The 23688-nt window shown below is 37.1% G+C and overlaps 1 protein-coding gene across 2 annotated transcripts in view; it reads right to left on the reverse strand.

Moving 5' to 3' along the window:
* The window catches only part of PTGER3 (prostaglandin E receptor 3), a 65857-nt gene that overhangs the window by 18167 nt on the left and 24002 nt on the right, over positions 1-23688 (reverse strand). The window contains exon 2 of one of the 2 annotated variants that reach the window (XM_016216812.2): positions 19733-19912. In XM_016216812.2, coding sequence (XP_016072298.1) covers positions 19733-19912 — 180 coding nt within the window. Of the gene's footprint in view, positions 1-13369; positions 19913-23688 lie in introns of those variants that run through there. The other variant, XM_087820518.1, reaches the window with a different exon arrangement.

Below are 23688 nucleotides of genomic sequence, written 5' to 3' on the forward strand. Positions count from 1 at the left end.
CAGTTTCAGTCTCTCTCAGGAACATAACTTTAACCAGTCAAGCTGGAATTACCTGGTCAACACTAGTGAGGCAACCTGCTGGATAGACCCCTTGCCTGCCCCTAGAGGAAGTGGCCTTGCCTGAAACTGTTCACTCTTCAGTAATAACTTCCTCATCTCATCCCCTTTCCACTTAAAAAATCCTTCCATTTCAAGCCCCCTGAAACTCCTTTCTGCCTGTTAGATGGGATGCTGCCCAATTAATTAATTATCACATAAATAAAGCCAATAAGATCTTTAAAATTTACTACTGACTTTGTTTTTTAACACATCCATCACCACACATAGTTACAATTTTTTTTCTTATAAGAACTTTTAAAATCTACTCTCTTAGCAAGTTTCAAATATATGATACAGTATTGTTAGCTGTAGTCACCATGATGTACATTACATCTCCATGACTTATTTATTTTATAACTGGAAGTTTGTACCCACCTAGTCTTAGTCTTAATTTTTAACTTACCTAAAAGGTTTGATCAAATAAAACTACAGAGGCTAAAATCCATTAGAAATTTTTTAAAAATTCTACAAGTGTTGATTATCAGTATTATTTTATTGTTGACACAATTACAATGAATATTACTTCTGAAAGTAGCATAAATGTATTTTGTAAAGGCAAGTAGTGCTATTCAATGGTAATAATGGCTATAAATATTGAGTTCCTACTGAGCCTTGTGCATATATTATTTTCTTTTCTTTTGCTTTCCTGAGAGACGGGTGTCATTATCTCCAATTTATAGGTGAGTAACAAACTGCCCAGTCTCACAACTAGTAAATCAAGAACCAGGTTTCAAATCTATGTCTTTAAGCCTCCAAACTTTCCATAAGGCAACTCACTGCCTTCCTATCAATGATGTCATAAACCTTTCAGGTTGCAGTGACAATTATTGATGCCAGTAATTTCAACACTTCCAACAAAGAAGACAGCATCTGATTCTGTGTTTCAAAAGAGGTGACTATTTCTAACCCTGTTAAGGACATTGTTCAATAAATAACTAGTACGTTTCCTTTAGGCTTGATTGATCCAGAAAACATGACTTATTCTGTCCCACTCTCTGAAATGAAGTAATGCCTTTCTTTAAGAATAATTCCTCTGCTGATTAAAAACAAAACCAAACCAAAAACCCAAACTTCCTATTTATGTAATGGTATTGGTTCCTTATACTTATTCAAATTTTAAAGGCTTCCCTAAACATGTATCAAATCATTTGTATCTATATTTGAAAGTATATTTCTCTTTTCTGCTGGTCATAAAACTTTATGTCCAAAAAATGATGAACATTGTTCATGCTGAGTTTATTCTTCTAAAATATATGTCTTATACATAGTAAAAAATGAGCATAAGCTGAGTTTGACCAAATTCACATTCTTGGCAGCTTTTCATATTCAATGAGGACAATCTGATGCTCCAGCTAATGAAGTCATTGATAATAATGGCCACCAAATATTCTAATTCAAGTACTGGAAAATAATTGCTGTTGTTCTTTTTTTAATTTATTTTATAACATTTCTGCTATTTTTCTGAGTAGGATTTTCAAAAAATGTTGTAAACTGAGAAGGTGAACATAGAGAGTTTGGAAGGCTAGCTTTGAGACGAAGTCCAACAACAATTCAATTAGTGCCAAAGACGAAAGACTGAAAGCCACGTGAGAAGGGGTTTGAGGCAGAGCACTAAGCTCAACGGCTAAATTCAAACTTATTTCTTTCACCCCATTGCAAATATTGTAGCCGTTTCCTGACTAGCTTGATGCATAAAATCACAGAATCCTGAGTTGGAAGAAAACTTGAAGAGGATGTTTGTATTCCTTTCTAAAGAAAACTTCCTAGTGGTTTCTTAGTATTTGCTTGATGTGTGGTGATGCGAGACTCATTTCTTTATAAGGTAGGCCTTTCTCCCTTGGACCATATGGATTTGGCTTCTCTTTTGATTAGGTCAAAATCTTTCTGTAGTTTTTCGTGTAAATCAGGGAATATGGAATAAATCTCTATTTCATGCCACATTCCTTAAAACATTGGAGAGCATCTTGCCATGGTTCTTAGATGTAGCCAAGTTTGAGGAGAAACTTGCAAAGACAAGTATTTGCAAATTTACTATGATTAAAATATGTTAATCAAAACATTTACAATGGTTAACTTTGAGTGGCGGAGTATAGGAAATTTTTCTTTGATGTGTGTGTTCTGCATTGCTTGAAATTTATACATGAGTATATATTCTAATTAAAATGAAAAGAAAAAGCAAAGCTATTTACACTTTGGGAAACTATCTAAGTCCTAAAGGTAATGAATGAAAATTGATACCACACCTTGAAGAATCAGAAAATCTTAAATCCAGAATCTGTGAGTGATAAATAGTCCCCTAGGACCTAGCCCCACATGGTAAGGTCTCAGTAAGGTGTGTGAATGACTACAGAAATCTAGCAATCATTCTTTTAATTGATGATCAAAAGCTATCAAAATCCAACATAAATAATCAGATTCTCATTTCTTTCTGGGAGATATAGTCTTCACCGCAGAAGTAACAGTTCCACTAAGGCCCAAGTTGTTATCACTCTCATTCTAACAGGAATAAGATCACTTCAATTTTAATTTAAACTGATTTAATGCCTCTTTTTATAGTGTTTTTTTCCTAAATGCATCACAGCCCACAAGTTCTCTGGTAGTTCTATTTTCTAATGACTTCACAACAAGAGAAAAATAAATGAACTTAAGGTACCCAGAAATAAATTACTGTTCTGCCTGAACCCTACTGAATCTTTGAGAATTTTGCATGAAATGATGATGAGGATGATGATGGAGGAACTTGGCATGTATTACAAGTGGTTTGCATACATTATCTCTTCTAATATTCACAGACATCCTATAAACTAGAAATTATTATCCCTGCAGCCTTTTACACATTAGGAAATTGAGGTTGCAGGCAGATGTGGTACCAGTCTATATTAGATAGCAGTGAGAAATTTGGCCAGATTTTATTTGTTGCTTAGCCAAGAACTTCCATCTTGAAATACACTTCTCTGCTCACATGTCTTATTTTCTTTCCTGGGTTCCACTTGAAGAAATTGTCACAGGGACTTGACAGATGAGTGGTTAAAGAACATGTGATATGTGTAACGGAATATTATTCAGCCATAAAAAAGAAAAAAATACTGCCATTTGCAACAACATGAATGGACTTTGGGAGCATTATGCTAAGTGAAATAAGTCAGACAGAGAATGGCAAATACTGTATGTGGAATCTTTAAAAAGCAAACTCATAAAACATAAAACAAACTTGGTTGCTGCAAAAGGTTGGGGGTGAGGGAAAGAGGTGATGAAGGTAGTCAAAAGGTACAAATTTCCAGTTATAAGATGAATGAGTTCTGGGGAGGTAATGTATATCATGGTGACTACAGTTAATAATACTGTATTTATACAGTCAAGCACTGCTTTATGATAGAGATACATTTTGAGAAATGCATCATTAGGTGATTTCGTTATTGTGGGAACATGATAGAGTACACACTTACACAAAGCCCACGACACACCTAGGCTATATGGTATAGCCTGTTGTTTTTAAGCTACAAACTTGTGTACAGCATGTCACTTACTGTACTTCAGGCAGTTATAACAATAGTAAGCACTTGGGTACTTAGACATATCTAAACATATGAAAGTTACAGCAAAAATACATATAAAAGATAAAAAATGGTACACCTGTATAGGGCAGTTATGAATGGAGCTTGCAGGACTGGAAGTTGCTCTGGGTGAGTCAGTGAGTGGGTGGCGAGGCGTGTGAAAGCCTAGGACATTGCTGTACACTAGTGTAGATTTTATAAACACGTAGGCTATACTAAATTTATAAAGCAGCATGAGATTCAGTCAAGCACAAGAGAAAATGATTCAGTCAAGAGAAACAAGATGTATGAGACTGCTGGTGTGACACGGCCTACTGTTTGACAGCAGACTCTTTTAAATTAGAAAGAGTATACTCTATCAAATAATAATTAAAAGGCATAGTACAGTAAATACATAAACAAGTAACATTATCATTTATTATTATGCACTATACATAATCTATATACTGCATTTTCATACCAATGGCAGTGCATTAGGTTTGTTTACACCAGCAACACCATAAACGTGCGTGTGAACACATCGTGCTACAATGTTACAAAGGCCAGGATATCCCTAGGTGATAGAATTAGCTTCATTATAATCTTATGGGACCACCATTGTATATGTGATCCATCATTGACAGAAAATGTCTTTATGCGGCGTGTGACTGTATTTGAAAGCTGTCAAGGCAGTAAATCTTAAAAGTTCTTATCACAAGGAAAAAAATTTGTAACTACGTGAGGTGAAGGATGTTAACTAGACTTATTGTGGTGATCATTTTGCAATATATACATATAAAAAATTATTTATTAAGTTGTACAACTTAAACTAATATAATGCCAATTATATCTCATTAAAATGGGAAAATAGATCAATGAATAAATAAATAAATATGAAAAAATGCCTCCTCTGTGCTACTGGAATTGTTTCCTAATTTCAAAGACATACACTTCAGCTAGAAAAAACCCCACCTTAATTACATTTCTTTATTTTGATGTTTCTTATTAGTTCTACTTCCTGTGGTGTTGATTCATATCCCTATTTTCTTATCCTAACTCTTGAGAAAGTTGGATACAATTTGTATGCTTGTGAAGACATTCAGCCTCAGTTAGTAACTGAGGCAACTTAATCAATTCTGAGGTTTATTTTAATATTAGTAATAATTGATAATAACATACTAATCATTTATTGAGTGCCTTATTATGTGCCAAGCACTAGGCAAGCATCTGTATGCATTATGTCATTGAATGTTTGCAATAAGTTTAGATAAAATTATTATCTTCATTTATAGCTAAAGAAACTGAGGTTTAGAAAGATTGTTCATTTAAGATCAGCCTACTGCCCTAGCTGGCTCGGCTCAGTGGTTAGAGCGTCGGCCTGTGGACTGAAGGGTCCCAGGCATGTACCTCGGTTGCAGGCTCGGTCCCCGGCCCCGGTGGGGGTGCGTGCAGGAGGCAACCAATCGATGTGTCTCTCTCACATTGATATTTCTCTCTCTCTCCCTTCCACTCTCTCTGAAAAGGAATAGAAAAAATATCCTCAGGCGAAGATTAAAAAAAAAATCAGCCTACTAGTAAATTAACAGAAGAAGGATGTACCACCAAATTTAGTCTAATTTTAGTTCTAATCTTCTCAAACACAATGCTATAGATTTGGGTCTCCCAAAATAATATCAAAGAATGAGTACGGAGGCGGGATGTCTTTTCCAGATTACCATATGGCTTATGGGTTCCTCAAGCAATTAATGTTGCTATTGTGGCTCCCATTATCACTATTAATGCAATACCAATAGCAATGCCCCCTGCATATTTGTTGTACTCACCCTTCTTCTGAAATATTTACATATTTAATCCCTATAAAGTGAATGCAAAAAAAAAAAATCCAATTCTTCATATAAGGATACAAAAGTCTCAGAGAGTTTAAGGAATTACTTTCAAGTTCCACAGCTATTCTCCCAAAGTTGCTCACAGATCTGCCTCCAAAACATATACTTTCCTTCCCCTGAAGGTAGATGGACCATGATATTTCTTATCCAAAAAATCATCCTCTTAATCTACTTGGCATCCTAGCCGCCTCTTGCCTTGCTCCAAGAATGTCCCTCTTTTTTCCCAAATGGTTGTGCTGGGCAACAGGGGAAGGTCCCCTGAGTGTGAGTGGACCATCCTTCCTTCATCTGATGAAATGGAGAATGTGTCTCCCATAAAGAAACTTTCAGCAACGTAATCATTAGAAATTATTGTTATTTTAATCTTTTTCTCACCCATTCTCTTATTAAAACTTACTCTCATGAAATAATGTCCATAAATTACTACATTGTTTTTAAAATTATATTAGTATTAACAAACTATAATGAAGATCTCCAAGCTCCATTTCTAATTCAAAATTACATCAAAGATAGCAAAAAGGAGGAACTTCAGCTTTCAAACGTTTCCCTAAGCAGTGACTCATTGGATTTTGTGTCATTACTGCAAAGTTAGTGAAAAAATTTAATAAAGATTTATATATAATTAGGTGCACCCATGCTGAATAAAAGTTAACTTATCCCTGAGATACCTGAGAATTGTTGACTATTGTTGCAATTATATTGAAATAGTCAAAAGAAAATATGAAAAATGAGACCAAATATAAACAAGATGCACCAATTTTTAAAGTTATACAGATATGGGTGGGTTGCCATTTCAATTTAGAGATACCAACAGAATTTGAGTTTTGGTGATGCCAAGATTTTATTCCCTTGAGCAAAATGTTCTGTGCTGTTCTTATTGGTCTGACCAGTTTTGTGGAAACCAGAGCAGCAGCCAGTTGAAGAGAAAACTGGTGAATGAATAAAATATCAGATACACCAAATGGGTTTTTCTTGTGAGCAACGAGGGAAGACAGGCTCAAAAACAGGACACAGGAGTTTTTTTCTTCCTTAAAAGCAAAATGTGCTCCACTCTGAATTTGCTTTGTATTTTGCAGGAAGAAGCTGGAGCAATTTCAGAATGAAGCAGAGAGAGAGGCGATAAGTACAATGGCTTCACCGCTGACTAGGGGCCTGCTCTCCCGCTCTTCCGTCCTGTATTTTACAAATTCTCCCAGGGGCTTCTCTGTAATTAGGAAGCAAGAGCACTTCTGCTTTTCAGCTTCTCAGTAAACCTGCTCCCCAGTCAGCGTACAAGCAAGGAGAGGAAAGGTGAAAGGAAAACAAAAAAGAAACGAAAAACAAAGAGCTAAAAGACACGCATACATAGTAACCCAAATCGTGATTAAATTCTTAGCTTTCAGGCAAACCCACCGGCCTGAGCAGGAAATGGGAGCGCAGCCCTTCCGCGCAACATTTGCTGCGAGACAGCCAGCATCCTCTCCACTGCAGAAGCGGCCCTGGGCCTCCCAATCCTCAGTGTTTGCAGTCGTGTGCATGTGCCCAGACTGGACATATGGACCTTTACATTTTTGCTGAGAAACTTGGTGGCCGAATCTAATCAGTACTGTAGGGAAAAACTGCCTCCCCGCTGCTGCTGCCCAAGATTGTTTCTGGCTGCTGGGAAGCGTCCAGGCACCGCAGCCCAGTCACAGCCTTTCTCTCCTGGGGCCCGAGAGCAGCCCACAAAGATACATTTGAAGCTTCAGAAAATAATCAGTAGTAATTTTTTGCTCGGAGATTACACTGTGATTATAATCTAACCTAAAATCAGGTGTGAAACGCCAGCTTCACTTCTCGCTAACTCAGTGGTCTTGGCCAAGTGATTTACCTTCTCTGAGCCTGTCTTCCCGCCAGCAGAGTGGTGATAACACCTACATCTACCTTGTGGCATTGCTTTGAGGATTTGATGACACATGTAAAGTATGGGTGCTCATAAAATGGTATCTGCCGCTATTGTTATTATCACTATTACAGTTTGTGGTTATGTTTATTTAAAACCATTCTCATTCCTTGCCTAGAAGTTCAGTTCCTACTTTCTTCCCCCTATTAAGAAGCCCATTTTAAAGCACGTGTGATCAAAATAAGCGAATGGTTCAGGAAATAATTCAAGACTTGGGATCTAGAAACAAGGTATCCAATCAAAGGGAGGCAAAAGGATGAACAGCAGAGAAATTTTGGAAAATGTTGGACTCTAAAGATGGTAAAAATTATCGGATAGGTTTTGGCACTTGGAAAACTGTTAAGATTTAGTCATTGACACAAAGGAAGCAAAGCAAATTTCACTTCTTAACTCTCGAAAAAGGGAAATATGTCCAAGAAAGGAAACGATCCCAGTACTACTGATGCAGTGGTGAGGGGTGTTTACTGTCATAAAAAGGCAAACACTGAGTAGCGATCTAATAAAAACTGTGCTGTAACTACAACGGGGGAGGAGAGAGTGAAATCGGCAAGGTAGAAAATCAACATATAGCAATCCATGTTCAAAGTTGATAAAACAAGAGACAGCAACATAAATATGTTATGTAGATACAGGATGGTATTTCACATTTCTAGAAGGAATTTTGATAAAAAATGCTGAAAGTAAGACATCTCTAGAGCAGAGTGGTGGGTATAGAGTTAGAATGAGGAGAGTGGGTTTCATGATTAGTCTTTAGCACTGTTTGGCTTTTTAAAGGTATGTACATAATGTTGTGATTAAAAATTAAACTTATTTAAGGAAAGAAATACACATTTAAGATATAACAGACATCACACACATGCACACATTGATAAGCTCAAGTGTATGAAATTCTATACAATCTAATCTATTTTATGTTATTTCCTGAGCCAAAAGTAAAGACGTAAATAAGAACCAACCATCATCTAACTTAAGTGATAGGATTTTGTAGTTTGGAGGCAGAAAAACTTAAATGGAAGGCATGGCGTTTAATTCAAGGATCTTGCAATTTGGTTGAGAGAAGAGAACAATCACATAACAGAGTAAGAATGGGAACCAAAAAATTATTTTTAGAAAAGAAAAGGAACAGAAACTTTTTATGGGCCTTGCTAAGACTCCTAGAGGTATCCTATGAGCTGTTTTTCAAGATTCTGAAGAAAAAAACTTGTCTGTGTTTAGTTGACAAGATGAGCTGCATGACACTCCAGAGAGAAAGGAGAATCATATTTTTTCAGTTGGAAAATACCACACGGATAGACAAACCCCTGATTGTATGGAAGAGGCAACTAAACCTGAAAGAAGCCATGTGGCTTTTCCTACGTGGAACCAGACCGGCCTTTTCATGCTCTGGTGAACACCTAGTACTAAGTTATCAAGACTGTCTTAAAGCTGTTTGAGATGAAGAAAATCATAATTAATTTTTAGAGTTATTTCATTAAGAAAATGAGGACAATAAAGCAATGTTAACCATTAACTACTTGTATGGTGTTTTCAAATGTCCTTATTGTCATTGTCTTAACCCCAATAATCCTGTGCTGATGAGAAAATTCAAATTCTGGGAGATTTACTGAATTGTCAAGGGCAAATAGCCAATAGATAGAAAATCAGATAATTGGACATAAGTGTTCTGACTCCTGGTCCAATATTGAAATTTTATCTCTTCCATTATGACCCATAAAACTTTAGAGAGCATTTTGGTGAAATGACTTTGTTTAAAAAATACTTTAAAATATTTTAAATTTAATAATCTCTCAGTATTGGGGAAATATTAATGAGTTAATTAATTAATTAATTGAGCTGACAGTGATAATCCTGCTGAAGGGATAGCAGCAGGAATATTCAAGATGACCACGGTGGGAGAAAACCTGGGATAGGGATGCGAGCAGTGCTGGTCTAATTAAGGCTGCACAACATTTAAGGCAGTAGTTCCCCTTCACAGTCTGGCAATAAATCTATATTATTTCTCCAAAATATTTTAAGTAAAAATTAGTTGTGTCGCCCAGCCGGGTGTGGCTCAGTGGTTGAGCATCGACCTAGGATCCAGGAGATCCCGGTTCGATTCCCGGTCAGGGCACATGCCCGGGTTGCGAACTCGATCCTCAGTCGGGGGCGTGCAAGACGCAGCTGATCAATGACTCTCTCATCACTGATGTTTCTATCTCTCTCCCTCTCCCTTCCTCTCTCTGAAATCAATAAAGATAAATTTTAAAAAAAATTAGTTGTGTCACTGAAATTCTTAAAATAAAGGTGCCAGGCACCTTAATTGTTGAGGAACTTTGAAAATAAATAAAGTGCAATTGCTTTCCCTCTAAAAATGGCTTTTCATGGATCTTCTAAGGAGAAGACTCCAAGCTACCGCTTCATGAAAATCAAGTCACAATTTCATTCACACTTGTACAGCTGTCCAGTTTATATACACGCATTCAGAATGCAGGATGCTTTGGTATCCAAGAGCAGTTTCCAGTAGACAAATATTTTAGTGCTCTAAGATCTCATTTCCATCTTTCACAATAAGGCAAGAAAAATGCAAAGACAAATCATTAATTGCTCTAAACTTTTCATTCTAGAAATATAAAAACTATAAACATCAATACAGCACTAATAGCTGTAAGTGTTGGCTTTAAGCATCATTAATTTTACATTTGTAAGGTCTGTAAATGTATGCCTTGCATTCTCACTGAAAGGATCAATCAATAGTCATCCTTGCTGCTTTCCACCTAAATAGCAATACGAAGATGTAGTGCATGCTGAAGTGTAAATATATATGTACTTATATATACGCAGGTAACAACATAAACTTACATAACAAAAAGTAACAGAAAATAAAATTGCATTCTAACCATTTAGCTGATTTGTGTATAGCAGATTGCATTTTTCAGGAGGGGTGATTTTTTTTTTTTGACTTTTGAATAGTTTCATTTTAAATCTCCCTGGGTCAGCATAAGGCAAAACTGAAACAAGCTCTTTGTTGTAAGGCAAATGCATCATTGGATAGCTTGTATTTTTTTTATTGGCCCTTTTACTTTGGACTTGTTTTTGGTGGGTAGACGATTTTGCTCCTATTCTAGTTGGGATTGTGTTGTTTCTTTTTTCCATGAGATGGCAATTTTTAAAAGTGATTATTTGTCTTTTTTAATAATTATGCCCCTGACTGTGTTAGTTTATTATTATGGGCATTTAGGGAGATGTCAAGGAATTTTGGCGTTCGCAGGGCAGTGATTATGTTGACTTAGCTCCAGTTTTAGATTTTAGCTTTCCAACCAAACATGGAAACTTGTGAGGTTCGTTGAATCATAACAGCTCTCTCACAGTGAGAATTCTTAACCTGTGTCCATAAACTTCCAAGACTTCCACTGACAGACTTCAGGAGGGCTGTACAATCTCTCAGACTGTATGAAAATTCTCAGAGGAGTCTCTGATCCCAAGGTGATTAAGAATCAGTGTTCTACTAGCTATAAAAGACCTCAATTGGTGGTAATGGTTCAGAATCATTTTCTTCCGATGTCCTTTTCAATATCAGATTCCAACAACACGGTGTATTATATTCAAAGCTTTCTCTTAAAACAATTGTGTAAGAAATTAGGCATAAACACTGATTATCCGTATACGTTTCTTACTTGGCCTCAGAAATAAGCCAATGAATACTCGTGTTCTAATTTTATTTTTTGGTCAGATTTAGGGTTTAAGTTTTTCAACTTTCCATTCCACACAATTATAGAGATCATGAATTGAATTCTGTCATCAAAATGTATGGTAATGGCTCCATATTTGAGGTGCCACAGGCTGGCAAGAACTGAGAAAGGCCCAAGCTGATAGACACATTTCCCTAAGGTTTGACTGCTCTTTGATAAAAATTCTTCAGGTTAAATAAAGCTGCTCCAGCTCTGTTACACAGCCCAAATATGCAAAAATATCATTAAAAACAGAGTTTGGTAAATTACTTCTCTCTTTCTAAGTTACCTGTCTGGAAATGTGAACTTAAGAAGAATTTGAAAAGATTTTGAAATGTCCTGGGAAAAATGGACTCACTCTTTTTAGATATCCCTTTGAGAGAATATATAAGCTTAACATATAAGCCTAGGGCCTCTTATCAAGAACAAAACAGGGATTGGATACATCAATAGAAAGATGATCCTTTCTGAGAAATTGTACTCTTTGTTTGTGAATAGGTTTATGTGATTATAGAAGTGGATCAGGGCCTGGAGTGATCCAGGCATTGTTAGAGTGGCAGTGCCACATTTTTGTGCAGTCAGACACAACTGGCATTCTAGCGCCTGCTGCCTTGGGAAAAGCCAGGACAGTGCCTGTCAGAACCCAGATCTCACAGATGACCCTGTCTTGACACCTGGCACCTCTTGGTGGCCACAGCTCTTGCCCTAAGGCAGAGGTTCTCCACCGGGAGCGATTATGTCCCCCATGGTACAGTTGGCAATGTCTGGCAACATTTTTGATTGTTATAAAACTAGGAAGGTATTACTGGCATCAAGCGGGTCGAAACCAGAGATGCTGCTTAACAGCCTATGATGCATAGGACAGGCCCCCACAACAGAATTATCTGGCCCAACGTGTCTCTAATGCCGAGGCTGAGAAATCCTGCGGTAAGGCCCTGCCACTTCTGCCCACAAGGGCCGCTAAAAGTTAGTTTCAGTGGCTTGGGAAGTGTAATGCTTTGGGCAGAGTGAAATTAAAAAGGTATCCTAAAAAACACCCTCTCCATCCTGGTTGACACCTACTCCTTTCTCCAAAATGCAGATTAAATGCCACTTTCTACAGCAAACCATTTCTAATTTTAGCACCCCACCTCCCCCATATGCTCACGTAGTACCATATGCTTAACCACAGCTCTGATCAAATTATTTCTTACTCCCCTACTAGATTATAAATCTGTTGAAAGCTTTTTTTTTTTTTTTAAATCCTTATGTCTTAGGACCTATCAAAATGCTTGGCATACATAGGTACACAACAAATCTATGTTGAAGGAAAGAACTAGCTTGGCTTGGAGGACTGCCTTGGATTCTGAGTACCCACTCTCCAAACTGGATTTACTCAAGACTGATTTAGGTGAGCCCAGTGACCCCCCAGGCTATCTAAGGATATCTGATCCTATGTCCTCCAAAGACATGAAACTGGACAATGTCTCATTTAAAGGCATGTTGGTTTTTCAGCAGTGTGGTGGACTTTTCTGGCCTACTGAAAGGTAGCGATAATGATGTTTACCTGAAATGCTAAAGAACATAGACTATAGAGACTATAATGCCTGTTTCGGGGCCTAGGACAGAGCTCTCCCTAAATGCCTTTTCTTAGGGGGAAGGAGAGCAAGCTCAACGTGCTACTTTTAATAAGCTTGGCCTTGTAGTCTGCGTAGCACAGAGCTCCCTGCACTGAGGGAGGAAGAGGGGTTGGCCTGAGTGAGCAGATGAACGAGGGCAGGAGGCAGCCCAACTTCTGTCTCCACGAGTGATCAGCTCGCACCAATGTCCAGGATCAGACTGGTAAAGGGTCTGACTGCACCCAAGGACGATTCCTATGCTGGCTACCGGTAGATTACACTAGAATCCACGAGAGGAGGAAGGACTAAGTTTAGAATAATTTATAAATGTGCTTTTGTTTTAACAACAAAAATTCTGGTGTTAGAACATGAATAAGTATCATGTTGAAAATGGGGAAAAAGCACCTCTCTGATTTATAGCACATAGATGATAATTCGTATTGTTGGTGATTATAGAATAGAAAACAAAATGATGTCATTGTTCCAGATAGCATGCCGCTGCTGCATGACCTTGTGCTGTTGTTTTGACAAAGCACGTCAAATAGGATTTCAGCAAAATACTTACTACGGTTTTAAGTGTGATATTCCTGACATGAGTTGACATCAGGAAGAAAAGACGGGAACATTTCAGAACATTCAACTTTATTTTCCATTGACAAACACCACATGAATAACATACATTTATTAAATACACAGACTAGCTATGACTCGAATGCCATCAAAATTCTGATGTACTTTTCGTAGTCTCTTTTATTCTTTGTCTCCACGATATTAAAGACCAGCCTTTAAAACACGCTGGAAGGTATCTTTAAATATATGTTAAGATAACTCCCCCCAAAACGTTACATGGAGGTAACAGAAGTATGCTTTCTCCCTTAATCAAGTGCACAGGGACAGTATGCTGAACACGAGAGGGGAAAACAAATGCTTCCTAGACTGAGTTTACAGTGCTGATTAAAGCGCCATGATTTCAGTTCTTACTTAGACACACTATGTAAATAGTACTTTCGTTTGTTGTAACCGGATCAAGATAATCAATGCCTATTTTTAATTTGTTTGCTTAAAGAAATGTTCATCTGTCTGCTATTTGTATAAACACATTTAGACATTTAGTCAATAAAGAGGGAGGAGGTAAAATATTTAATATACACTGGGAAAGAAGAGCGTTTGGCAGTCAGTGATGACTTGTGTGAACTTAACACCTGCTCTTACAATAAAGAACACTGGCCACTCCTTGCTTTGTCCCACGGCCGCTCCAGTGTAAAGGTAAACGCAGTCCCTTCCTCTTGGCTGCCGTGGAGGGGCCTGAGGATGAAGACTCCTCGCAGGCGTGGAAATGCACAGGTTTTCCTCCATGTCTTTCTCTGTGTTCTCTATCCCACCCTCCATCCCCACTCCACATAAATAGTATCCTTTCAATACTGTTGGAATAACATTGAAGTTTATCAGTAAGTCATACACATTTTCTCTGCTTAACATTACAGTTTTGATTTCTACAGCAACTGAAAACTATATAAACAAACACTTCAAATCACAATTAAAGTTTGGTGATTGGCTAGAGTTTGGCTAGATTATCTAATTCACTTTAATTAAAAGGCCAAAATATTCTAATTCTAAAACAATTGACAAAAGAATTTAAGAGCTGTTGAAAATAACTTCAGAGGTGGAATCATCTCCAAGATGCTAAAAAGCCTGGAAAGGCTGATTTATTCCTGATGGTGATCTCTTTCCTTCCTATCTTTATTCCCACAATAAAATTGTTTCATCAAAGCAGACTTATTAAGAAACACAAACTCAGATCTATCTCAATATATTAGGACATTAGCATATGAAAAATACGAAGCCATTCTCTCTCCTCTTAAAAATAACCTCAGCTTTCACCAATAGTAAATGTTCCTGTTATTTTCTGTCTATAAAAGAAATAAACAGTTTGGAAGCCAGGCGTCTGGGGGGGAGCAGTCTTGTTTCTAGTGAACAAATACGTAGTCTAGGAGATATTTGGGTCGCTTATGATATGAAACTGGTATAAAGCTTCTGAAAATGAAATAATTTTAATTTCAATAAAGAAAATGTGATGTAGAAATGAATTTGGTATGTATCTGCTTGAATTGTATTTCTCGAGAATTGAAATGTTCTCGGCTGATGGTGTGGGAATGTAATGGTTTACAACTCACTTTGTATGAATTAGAAGCCTTGAAATACAACCCTCCTTTTTAGGAATTATAAAATAGATAATATATAAAATAAAAACTTTCTGCTCTTTTGTCCTTTAAAAGAATAGAGAACAGGGGCAAGTAAGAATGGAATTGTTAAATAGCATGCTTTGAATATATCTTTCTATGTGACTTAAAAACGAATTGTTGATCTCTTTTTGAAAAAAAATGACTTTATTCTAGACTTGCTAAAGTCTTCATTGATATACATAGTCTCAGTTCCCCCTTTGTCGCTTTGAGAACAATCACCCTGCACTACTCTTTTGTTACTTTCTTCAGTTTTATTCCAGGTGAACTCAATAAGAAAATGCACCCAGGGAAGACATGTACAAGATTTTACTTGATAACCATAGATACAAATTTATAATAAATTAAAACTTTTTTTGTTGGAGTAATTCAGGTGAATGTGAATTTTTGCATGAGATTAGTATCTATATAAATGATACCAATATAATGGAATTCTATGAAAAAGTGTTCCCTAATTCTCTGTTTCACGCATCATCTGTAATCACCACTTATTAGTTGTCTGAGAATACTGAGCTTCAGCTTTTTTAAAAATATATCTTTATTGATTTCAGAGAGAGGAAGGGAGAGGGAGAGAGAGATAGAAACATCAATGATGAGAGAGTCATTGATCGAGCCCACAACCAGGGCATGTGCCCTGACCGGGAATCGAACCCCGATCTCCTGGATCACAGGCCGATGCTCAACTGCTGAGCCACACCGGCTGGGCCAAGCTTCAGCTTCTTAACAAATGTGTATGTTCGTTTTAGATTGATTTTCCTATTTTGTACATTGGTTCTATCACAACCTTTGTGATAAAACATCACAGATATATGTCACCTCTTATCAGCATTTTATTGCAACTCAGAAAACAGTCCTATGGACTTAGCCACAGTATTAAAGTCTTCATTTTTAAAACGGTGTAATCTCATTCATTGAACAATTCTTTACATTTATTTAGACATCAGTTTTAGAGATTTTGAGACATACACAAGCACAAAACCAGCAATAAACAAACTGCTGTGAAGGTTTGGCATGGTTGATGGTCTAAACTTTTCATATAGGTAAACCATAGAAATTTTAATTATTCCATATGGTTTTAGTAAGAAATGCTCTGAAATCTCTCTTGTCACTCACCTTCCAGTATCCTGTGTATTTCAAGAGCAGCTTTGGGGATTAAAGTATGAAAATAGGGAGGCAATATATGTGCCTAAAACCGCAAAGCATAAAATTTTCCTATTTTCTGTCTCTGACTTGATCCCAATACAAAAGAACTATTAAATAATTGTTGCTGTAAACAAGATTGAAAACCAACCACTAATTTGGGGTCAAAACCAATATATAAAATAAATAAAAAGCCCAATTTGCCCTGGCCACATGGCAAAGTTGGTTGGAGCATCATCTCACACACCAAAAAGATCAAGGTGCATACCTGAGGTTTTGGGTTCGATCTGGGTAGGGGTGCTTATGGGAGGCAACCTCTCTCCCCCCCCCCCCATCCCTTCAGCATGGTCACAGGGTCTTTCCTACTTAACTTTTACACGAGCTTCTACAATTTCTTTTTCTGTAACATGGTCCTGAGATCTTTCATATTAACACTTTCTTTCAGAAAGTGTTAAGTAGAAATATATGTGCACTTTTAAACTCACAGCCATTTAAATCTGGCATGATTAAACACTTATGTTTACTTGAAATATCTTGGATACAAGCAATAGGTAAATTTTGTAAGTTTTGAGATAACACATTTTTTTTCAACTTAAAATATTTTTAAGATATTCACCATACTTATATTATTTGAAAAGCAAACTGTTCTTATTGGATAGTATGTCATCATTTTCTTCTATGACTCAGTATAGCTGTATAATTTCATTGTTTAGAAAATCAGGACTCCTTTGTAAAACCTATTGATGGCTGATTTTACTTATATTTCTACATTCTACTCACTCATTTCTTTCCATGTGGTTTCTTAGGCCTTTATTTATTTACTTATTTATTACCAATATTGTGAAGTTTAGGAATTGTCATAATTTATGCATGCATTTTTCCCCCTGTTCAGTTGTATGCATAGATAAACTAAGTATATGAGAGTGAATTTTAAGGCCAATGAACTTAAACTTGGAAACAGACATACTCTTGTACAGTGACTACAGATGTCCACTTCCCAACCAAATCTAGGGCCTATGCACAATGTCTCTGAAATCTAACCTCAACTATCATCCAAAGGCTAAAACTATTTGTAACTTTTATTTCTTGTTAGGTTTTTTTCCCTGGAGTAACTAATGGCTGCCTAGGTAACAAAATTCACATGCCATTTACATAATTTCTTCCTTTCTCACCTCCAAAACTTGCTACATTTCCCTGGACAGGAATTTATTCTGTGGTTTAAGTTTCAGGATCTTTATGTATATCTATGATTGGATAAAAAGGGATTTTTGTTTGACAGTAATCACCATTACCATTTGGATTTATCAGTCTCTTAAATTATTAATACAAATATGGCACTTTGCTGTGCAGCAATATGACACTACACACTTGAAGACAAATTCATATTTCTGTAATTAAATAGGCAGAGACCATCCACTTTATCAGCTTGACGAACTGTAATGGCATAAAGCACTTCAACCATATGGTGGTGCCTTGCCGATGGTACTTGAGTTTGGCAGACATTTATTCATTCATCTGCTGAACAAATACTGAACACTTTCTATATTCCAAGTGCTGTAGTAGGTGTTGGAAAAAATAAGCCAATCACGCTCACACCACTTGAATCCACATTGCACCTGTTTCTATCTGATTATAGCCTAGGGTCAGAGACCACTCAAGAGGTAAAATCTTTTTATTGCAAGGTCATCTGAGTGCACTTTTTTTCTGAAGTAGGTCATTTTGCGTTATTCCCCATGTAGTGACCTGTGGGATAATCTGCTTTATGGCAAAGAGAGATTTTATAAGAAGGTTTTAGTAAAGGTTACTTATCACCGTTTCTTCCAAAGCCTAGACTCTCAGAATTACCATGAGTTACATAAGCACTCCCAACAGGTGCTGTCTTCTCAGTCAGTTTGACATGGTCAGTTAGACTGATGATTCCTGATTGACCTAGACTGGTTTACAGAGAAATCTAATAGATATATGGTACCTGTTAAAGTTAATTCCTCCTCAAATGCCTACTAAACTCAGAGAAAAATGTAGTTACTATAAAGAAGTATAAATAAATTGCAAGTTTTTTTTAAAAACAAAACAAAACTATGAAAGCAATAGAGGAACCTGAAAATTAAAATCTTCACGAGAAAATATTAATTAGTTTACCAAATGAGTGCTCCCAAGAATACGAAGAACATTTTGTGTAGGCCTAACTTAAAAGACTATATGTTTGTTCGGAAAAAAGTTTTTAAAAGTGCAGTTCTCAAAACTTAATGTAGTAATCTACTTGTGCCTAAAAGATATAAAGCTCAGCTACGTAAACTATATGAAAAACATTTAATAATAAATATTTAGATAGAGTTACTCTGAGGAGAGGGCAGAGAAAGTGCTGTGAGGGGGTCAATATTATTATTTTCTTATCCAATAAATAGCTCAAACTATGGAAAGTCTTTATGGAACCCTCAAAATTTTATTGGCCTTAGAATCAGAGTTAGTATTTAAATACCCAAAAGACTGGAGAATACTTTCGGTGAAAAAAATCAAAGATAATTTACCAGAGTACCTATATTTAGTGCTCAACTCAGCCCTTAAATAGCATTCTGAAAAGTTACCCCACTGCCTCTCAAGATCAGCTCCATGAATCTTCTCCGGGCTCGGAGGAATTAACAGTGAACGCAAAAGGAAGGACGTTTAGCAATGTGAAGAGCCACAAGTCCTCCCCTATTTAAAATAAATGAAATTGGCTCTTATTTAGGTAATAAGTAAACCTAATTACCAACCCAGACAAAACATGGACTTTATAATGTTAGCAGCTAATTTACATATTGAACAATACTTAACATCAGTAGCAATGAATATTGTAGATACATATTTTTAATCTCTTTTTTTTTTTTTTTAATATATCTTTATTGATTTCAGAGAGAGGACAGGAGAAGGAGAGAGAGAGAGAGAAACATCAATGATGAGAGAGTCATTGATCGAGCCCGCAACCCGGGCATGTTCCCTGACCGGGAATCGAACCCCAATCGCCTGGATCCTAGGTCGATGCTCAACCGCTGAGCCACCCCCGGCCGGGCCATATTTTTAATCTTAATTCAAATTAAAAAAAAAAAAAATGTAAGGGGGCAAAAGAGTGACATAGAGAGAAAGAGACACAGAAGGCCAAGGACTTTGAACAGAAACAAACAGTCGCCTTGACTTCAATGATCTGTGCATTAAATCCCCCATATGCTCAGTACACTGGAATATTAACTTTCCCCATCCCACTCCCACCACAGACTAAGATCGCTTATAAATAATCACATATTCAGCTACAAATGGCAGAGACCCCAAAACACTAGACTGTTATTAATATATTTCCTTTGTTTGTGTTTCAATACTTTTGGCACACGGGATTATCTATGCTGAGACCATTCGGCCTTATATCAAAAATTCTACTTCAATGCATAAACAGTGGCATGCCAGAGATGCCTAAATTCACAGTAAGGTTTAAGACTACTTGTTGCCGAAAGCTGTGAACATGCATGCTGATTAAGTGTTCTCATTCATGCTCCTGTCTGTATTATTTCATTGGATAATGACATAGGCTGCCCTTTCTGTCCATCGCTAGAGCAGCTGGAGACAGCATTTGCTACCTGGCAGAACTTCCGAAGAAGGATCTTTCTTAGCAGCAGATAGACCCAGGGATCCAAGATCTGGTTCAGTGAAGCTAGGCGGACAGCTATTAAGAAGAAGTTGCATTCTTTCTCCTTTTCTGGGTGCGTCTTGCAGTGTTCAACTGATGTCTGATTGAAGATCATTTTCAACATCATTATCTAAGAAAGAGGGACAGATAATTGTTCCAAAGATTAATAAGGTCACATGCATCTCCTCTGCGTAGTGCTTTGCACATAGTCAGTTTACAATAAATTGGTGGCTGTAGTGAAATGAATTCAAGCAACATTTATACTCACAGAACACAGTCCTGAATTATACAAAACATTCCTACAGATGTCCCCACATTTTTGGCTATTTGACATGATGTGGCTTTTAAAAAAGTGTATGTTCTCAGGATCTTGATCCTTGAGACTTAAGAAGTTTCAAAATAACACATCTTAAAACTAGCCCAAGTCATCTATTGCTGCAGAAAACACCAGCAGGCTGATACCCAAAAGAGAGCCAACACTTCAACAAAACCAAAACATATTTAATCTTAAACTTTAGTAGTTGTAACTGAAAAAAAAATTCCTGAAGAAAAAGTAAAAGCAAGAAAGGGGAAAATAATAATAACAACAACATTTCTGAATCCTAACAATTTGCCAGGCGCTGTGTTAAGGCACACACAATATAATATACAGATGATGTATTATAGGATTGCACATCTGAAATCCATATAATTTTATTAACCAATGTCACCATAATAAATTTAATAAAAAAGAAAAAACAATATAAGATAGATATTATTACCATCTCGTTTTTACAATTGCAGAAACCAAGGTTTAGTGATGTAAAATGGCTTAGCCAGACTCACTAATTTCATATAGCACATGGTAGTTTACTTTTCTTTGTCTCTGCCTCCTTGCCACATACGCACACTAGAATGTAGACTCCAGGATTGGGGACTATTCTTCCCTCACAAGTACATTTACAGTACCTAGACTAATATTAGCAGGTAGTGTTCAATAAATATTTGTGAATGAATATATTCTATGACACATATGTGAATATATTGTGTGATATACATATATAACATGTAACATACATGTTTATATTTGAGTGAGTAAATATTTGTGGTTTGAGAAGAGAAATATTGACGGTTCATATGCATCTGAAAAAATATTCAACCTCATTAATCATCAGAAAAATCCAAATTGTGACAAAATAGCAAACCATTTTACACAAACCATTTGACAAAAAATGAAGAAATGTGACTTTTCCAAATGTCAGCAAGAATGTGGAACAGCGAGGACTCTTACACACTGCTAGTGAGAGTGTGAACTCGAGCCTCCACCTTGGAAAACAACTGGGCACTGTTTCATCTGCTCCCTCCCAGCTCTCCTACTCCTGGGGATATTCTGTCCCAAATTCCTGCGCCAGGAGTTGCGCATGTGACTGTTCGTCATGGCGCTGTTCATAATAGAAAAACAAAACAAAACAGAAAACAAAAACAACCCAGACATGGATTCACATTAGCAAGCCAAGGGTGGTGCTGATGTTACAACTGGTTTCTAAATTCATCTTTCTAGGTGCCGGGTTATGAAGCAATTGAAATGTGGCTATAGCAAATTGAGATGCTGGAATAGGATTATATAGTAAAATGATAATATGTTAGATATATTGTGCTAAATAAAATACATTATTAAAATTAACATCACTCGTTTCTTTTGACCTTCTCTGAAATGCTGCTACTAGGAAATTTGAAATGACCTGTGGGGCCTGTTACCTGCTGCTCACAGTCTCTGGAGCCCGCACTTCCTGGGATGTCCTGTCCTCAGGTCACATATCCCAAATTGAAGTCAACATCCCCGAGCGTCTGAAACACCCGAACCCCAGCAATGGCACTTTGGGTCACGCCGTGGCGGTCGCCCTGGCCCGCCTGTCACCTTTCAGCCCCTCCTTGCTCGCCCCCTGCGCTGCCCTGGGCTCCGCTTCCCACCCGGCCTAGCCCAGCTCCGCACTCATTTGAATTCCAGTGACCGGCACCCAGGCGGCGCGGACAGATGTCAGCCCCTCACGGATGCAGCAGCCGACACCCCAGCTCTGGTCCAACCCTCGCCAGCAATAGAAACTTCACCTTGGTCTTGCTGGTCAGAGTGGAGCCACAGGTCACTCTTAAGTCAGTCACTGGCAAAGGAGAAGAAAAAGCCAGGTTTGGCTTATGGGACAAATTCATGCCCTGGGGCTTACCCTGGGGTCCTTGACCAAATTACCACCTCATACCTGAACAAAACTATGGTTCTGTAAATAAATAAGAAGAGGGGAATGAGTAGGCAACCGGTAAGTAGACAGCATATATTTTGAGTCCATAATTTCTTTCAAATGGTTTTTTCTAAGGGATTTATTCAATAAAAGCAAAAACAGCTGCACAAATAATTGAATGCTCAGTGAAGCATTATCTACACAAGTAAGAAACTGTAAACACATGAATCTCTGACATCAGGAGTAAAGCATGATAAAATACAAATATTTTATTCCATATGGGTCCCAATGCTCCCTTGACCGCTCATTAGGAGACTGATCAGAAGGAGGGATCGTGCAGAGTGTGCGTGCACCGGCTAAAGAAAAAAGGGCTCTGTGCTGTCCAAGCATCCTGTCCTTTGTTTTTCCTTTCTCTCTTGTAAAAGGAGTAGAATAGTATATATAAGAACTAAGTGAAGAGAACAGATTATAAAATAGTATTATGCATATAAAGTTATATTGTCATTATAATTAAGTTATGAAAAATACATAGACTTGTGGGAGGCACTGGGATTATTACTATTAAACAATAATTTACTATCTTTTAAATTTTATGTACATAAAAACATTTCAAACACTTTAGGAAAACCTTTTATTTAAAGGAAGTTTATCATTATTCCCTTCATTAATAAATATGAATTTACTATACTCACTTATTATACACCAAATGTATTTAAAATTAATATATCGGCATTAGTATCTTCTAATGCTGCTTCACAGTCCTGTGAACTGAACACTGTCTCCCTATGTGCCCCCACCAAAGACATCCAGGTCCCAGTCCCTGGAACCTGTGAATATGTTGTCACATATGGCAAAGAGAATGTAGCTGACGTGATTAATGTCAAGGGCCTTGAGATGGGGAGAACGTCCTGGATTATCCAGGTGGGCTCAGTGTTATCACATGGCTCCTTAATATCTAAGAACCTTTTCCAGCTGTGGTCAGAGGGAGAGGTGACTGAAAAAGAATGGTCAGAGAGATGTAATGTTGCTGGTTCTGAAGATGAAGGGAGGAGGCCATGGGTTAAGGAATGTAGGTAGATGGTTTCTAGAAATTGCAAAAGACAAGAAAGCCAGTCCCAGATTCTCCTAAAGAGTTTCAAAAAAAAAAAAAAAAATGCAGCCCTGTGGACACTTGGTAGTATCAGCCCAGTGAGACCCATGTCAGGCTTCTAACCAACAAAACTGTAAGAGAAATTTGTGCTGTTTTAAGCCACCAAGTTTGTAGTAAATCCTTAGAGAGCTACAGTAGAAAATAAATACACCCACAGAGGGCATGCTCAGGAAATGTTGAGGGGGATGGGGGAGGAATGAGCTTGAAAATTATTTATTTCCTCTAGTAGAGGAAATAAATCCTAGCAAGCTTGTTTATTTGGTTCACTTTCTTAGGAAACTTTAACATAAATAAAGTAAAAGTAAACATCATAACACCTATCTAAATTATCTTAGTTTCTAAGTTTGCAACATGTAAAAATGAATTCTTGTTATTCTAGTGACATCAGTTAGAGTTCAGTCTATTTGACTAAAAGGTATAAACTGCATTTTCAACTCAGTTGTCTTTATAAAAAAATATGTAGCAAGTAATTCTTTCTTCTTTTTTATAAACAATTAGAAAGGTTTTATCTAGCTCTTTCAGCCCTTCATCTTGTCTAATAAT

Source organism: Miniopterus natalensis, chromosome 9 (assembly GCF_054644295.1).
Source record: "Miniopterus natalensis isolate mMinNat1 chromosome 9, mMinNat1.hap1, whole genome shotgun sequence".
Lineage (NCBI taxonomy): Eukaryota > Metazoa > Chordata > Mammalia > Chiroptera > Miniopteridae > Miniopterus > Miniopterus natalensis.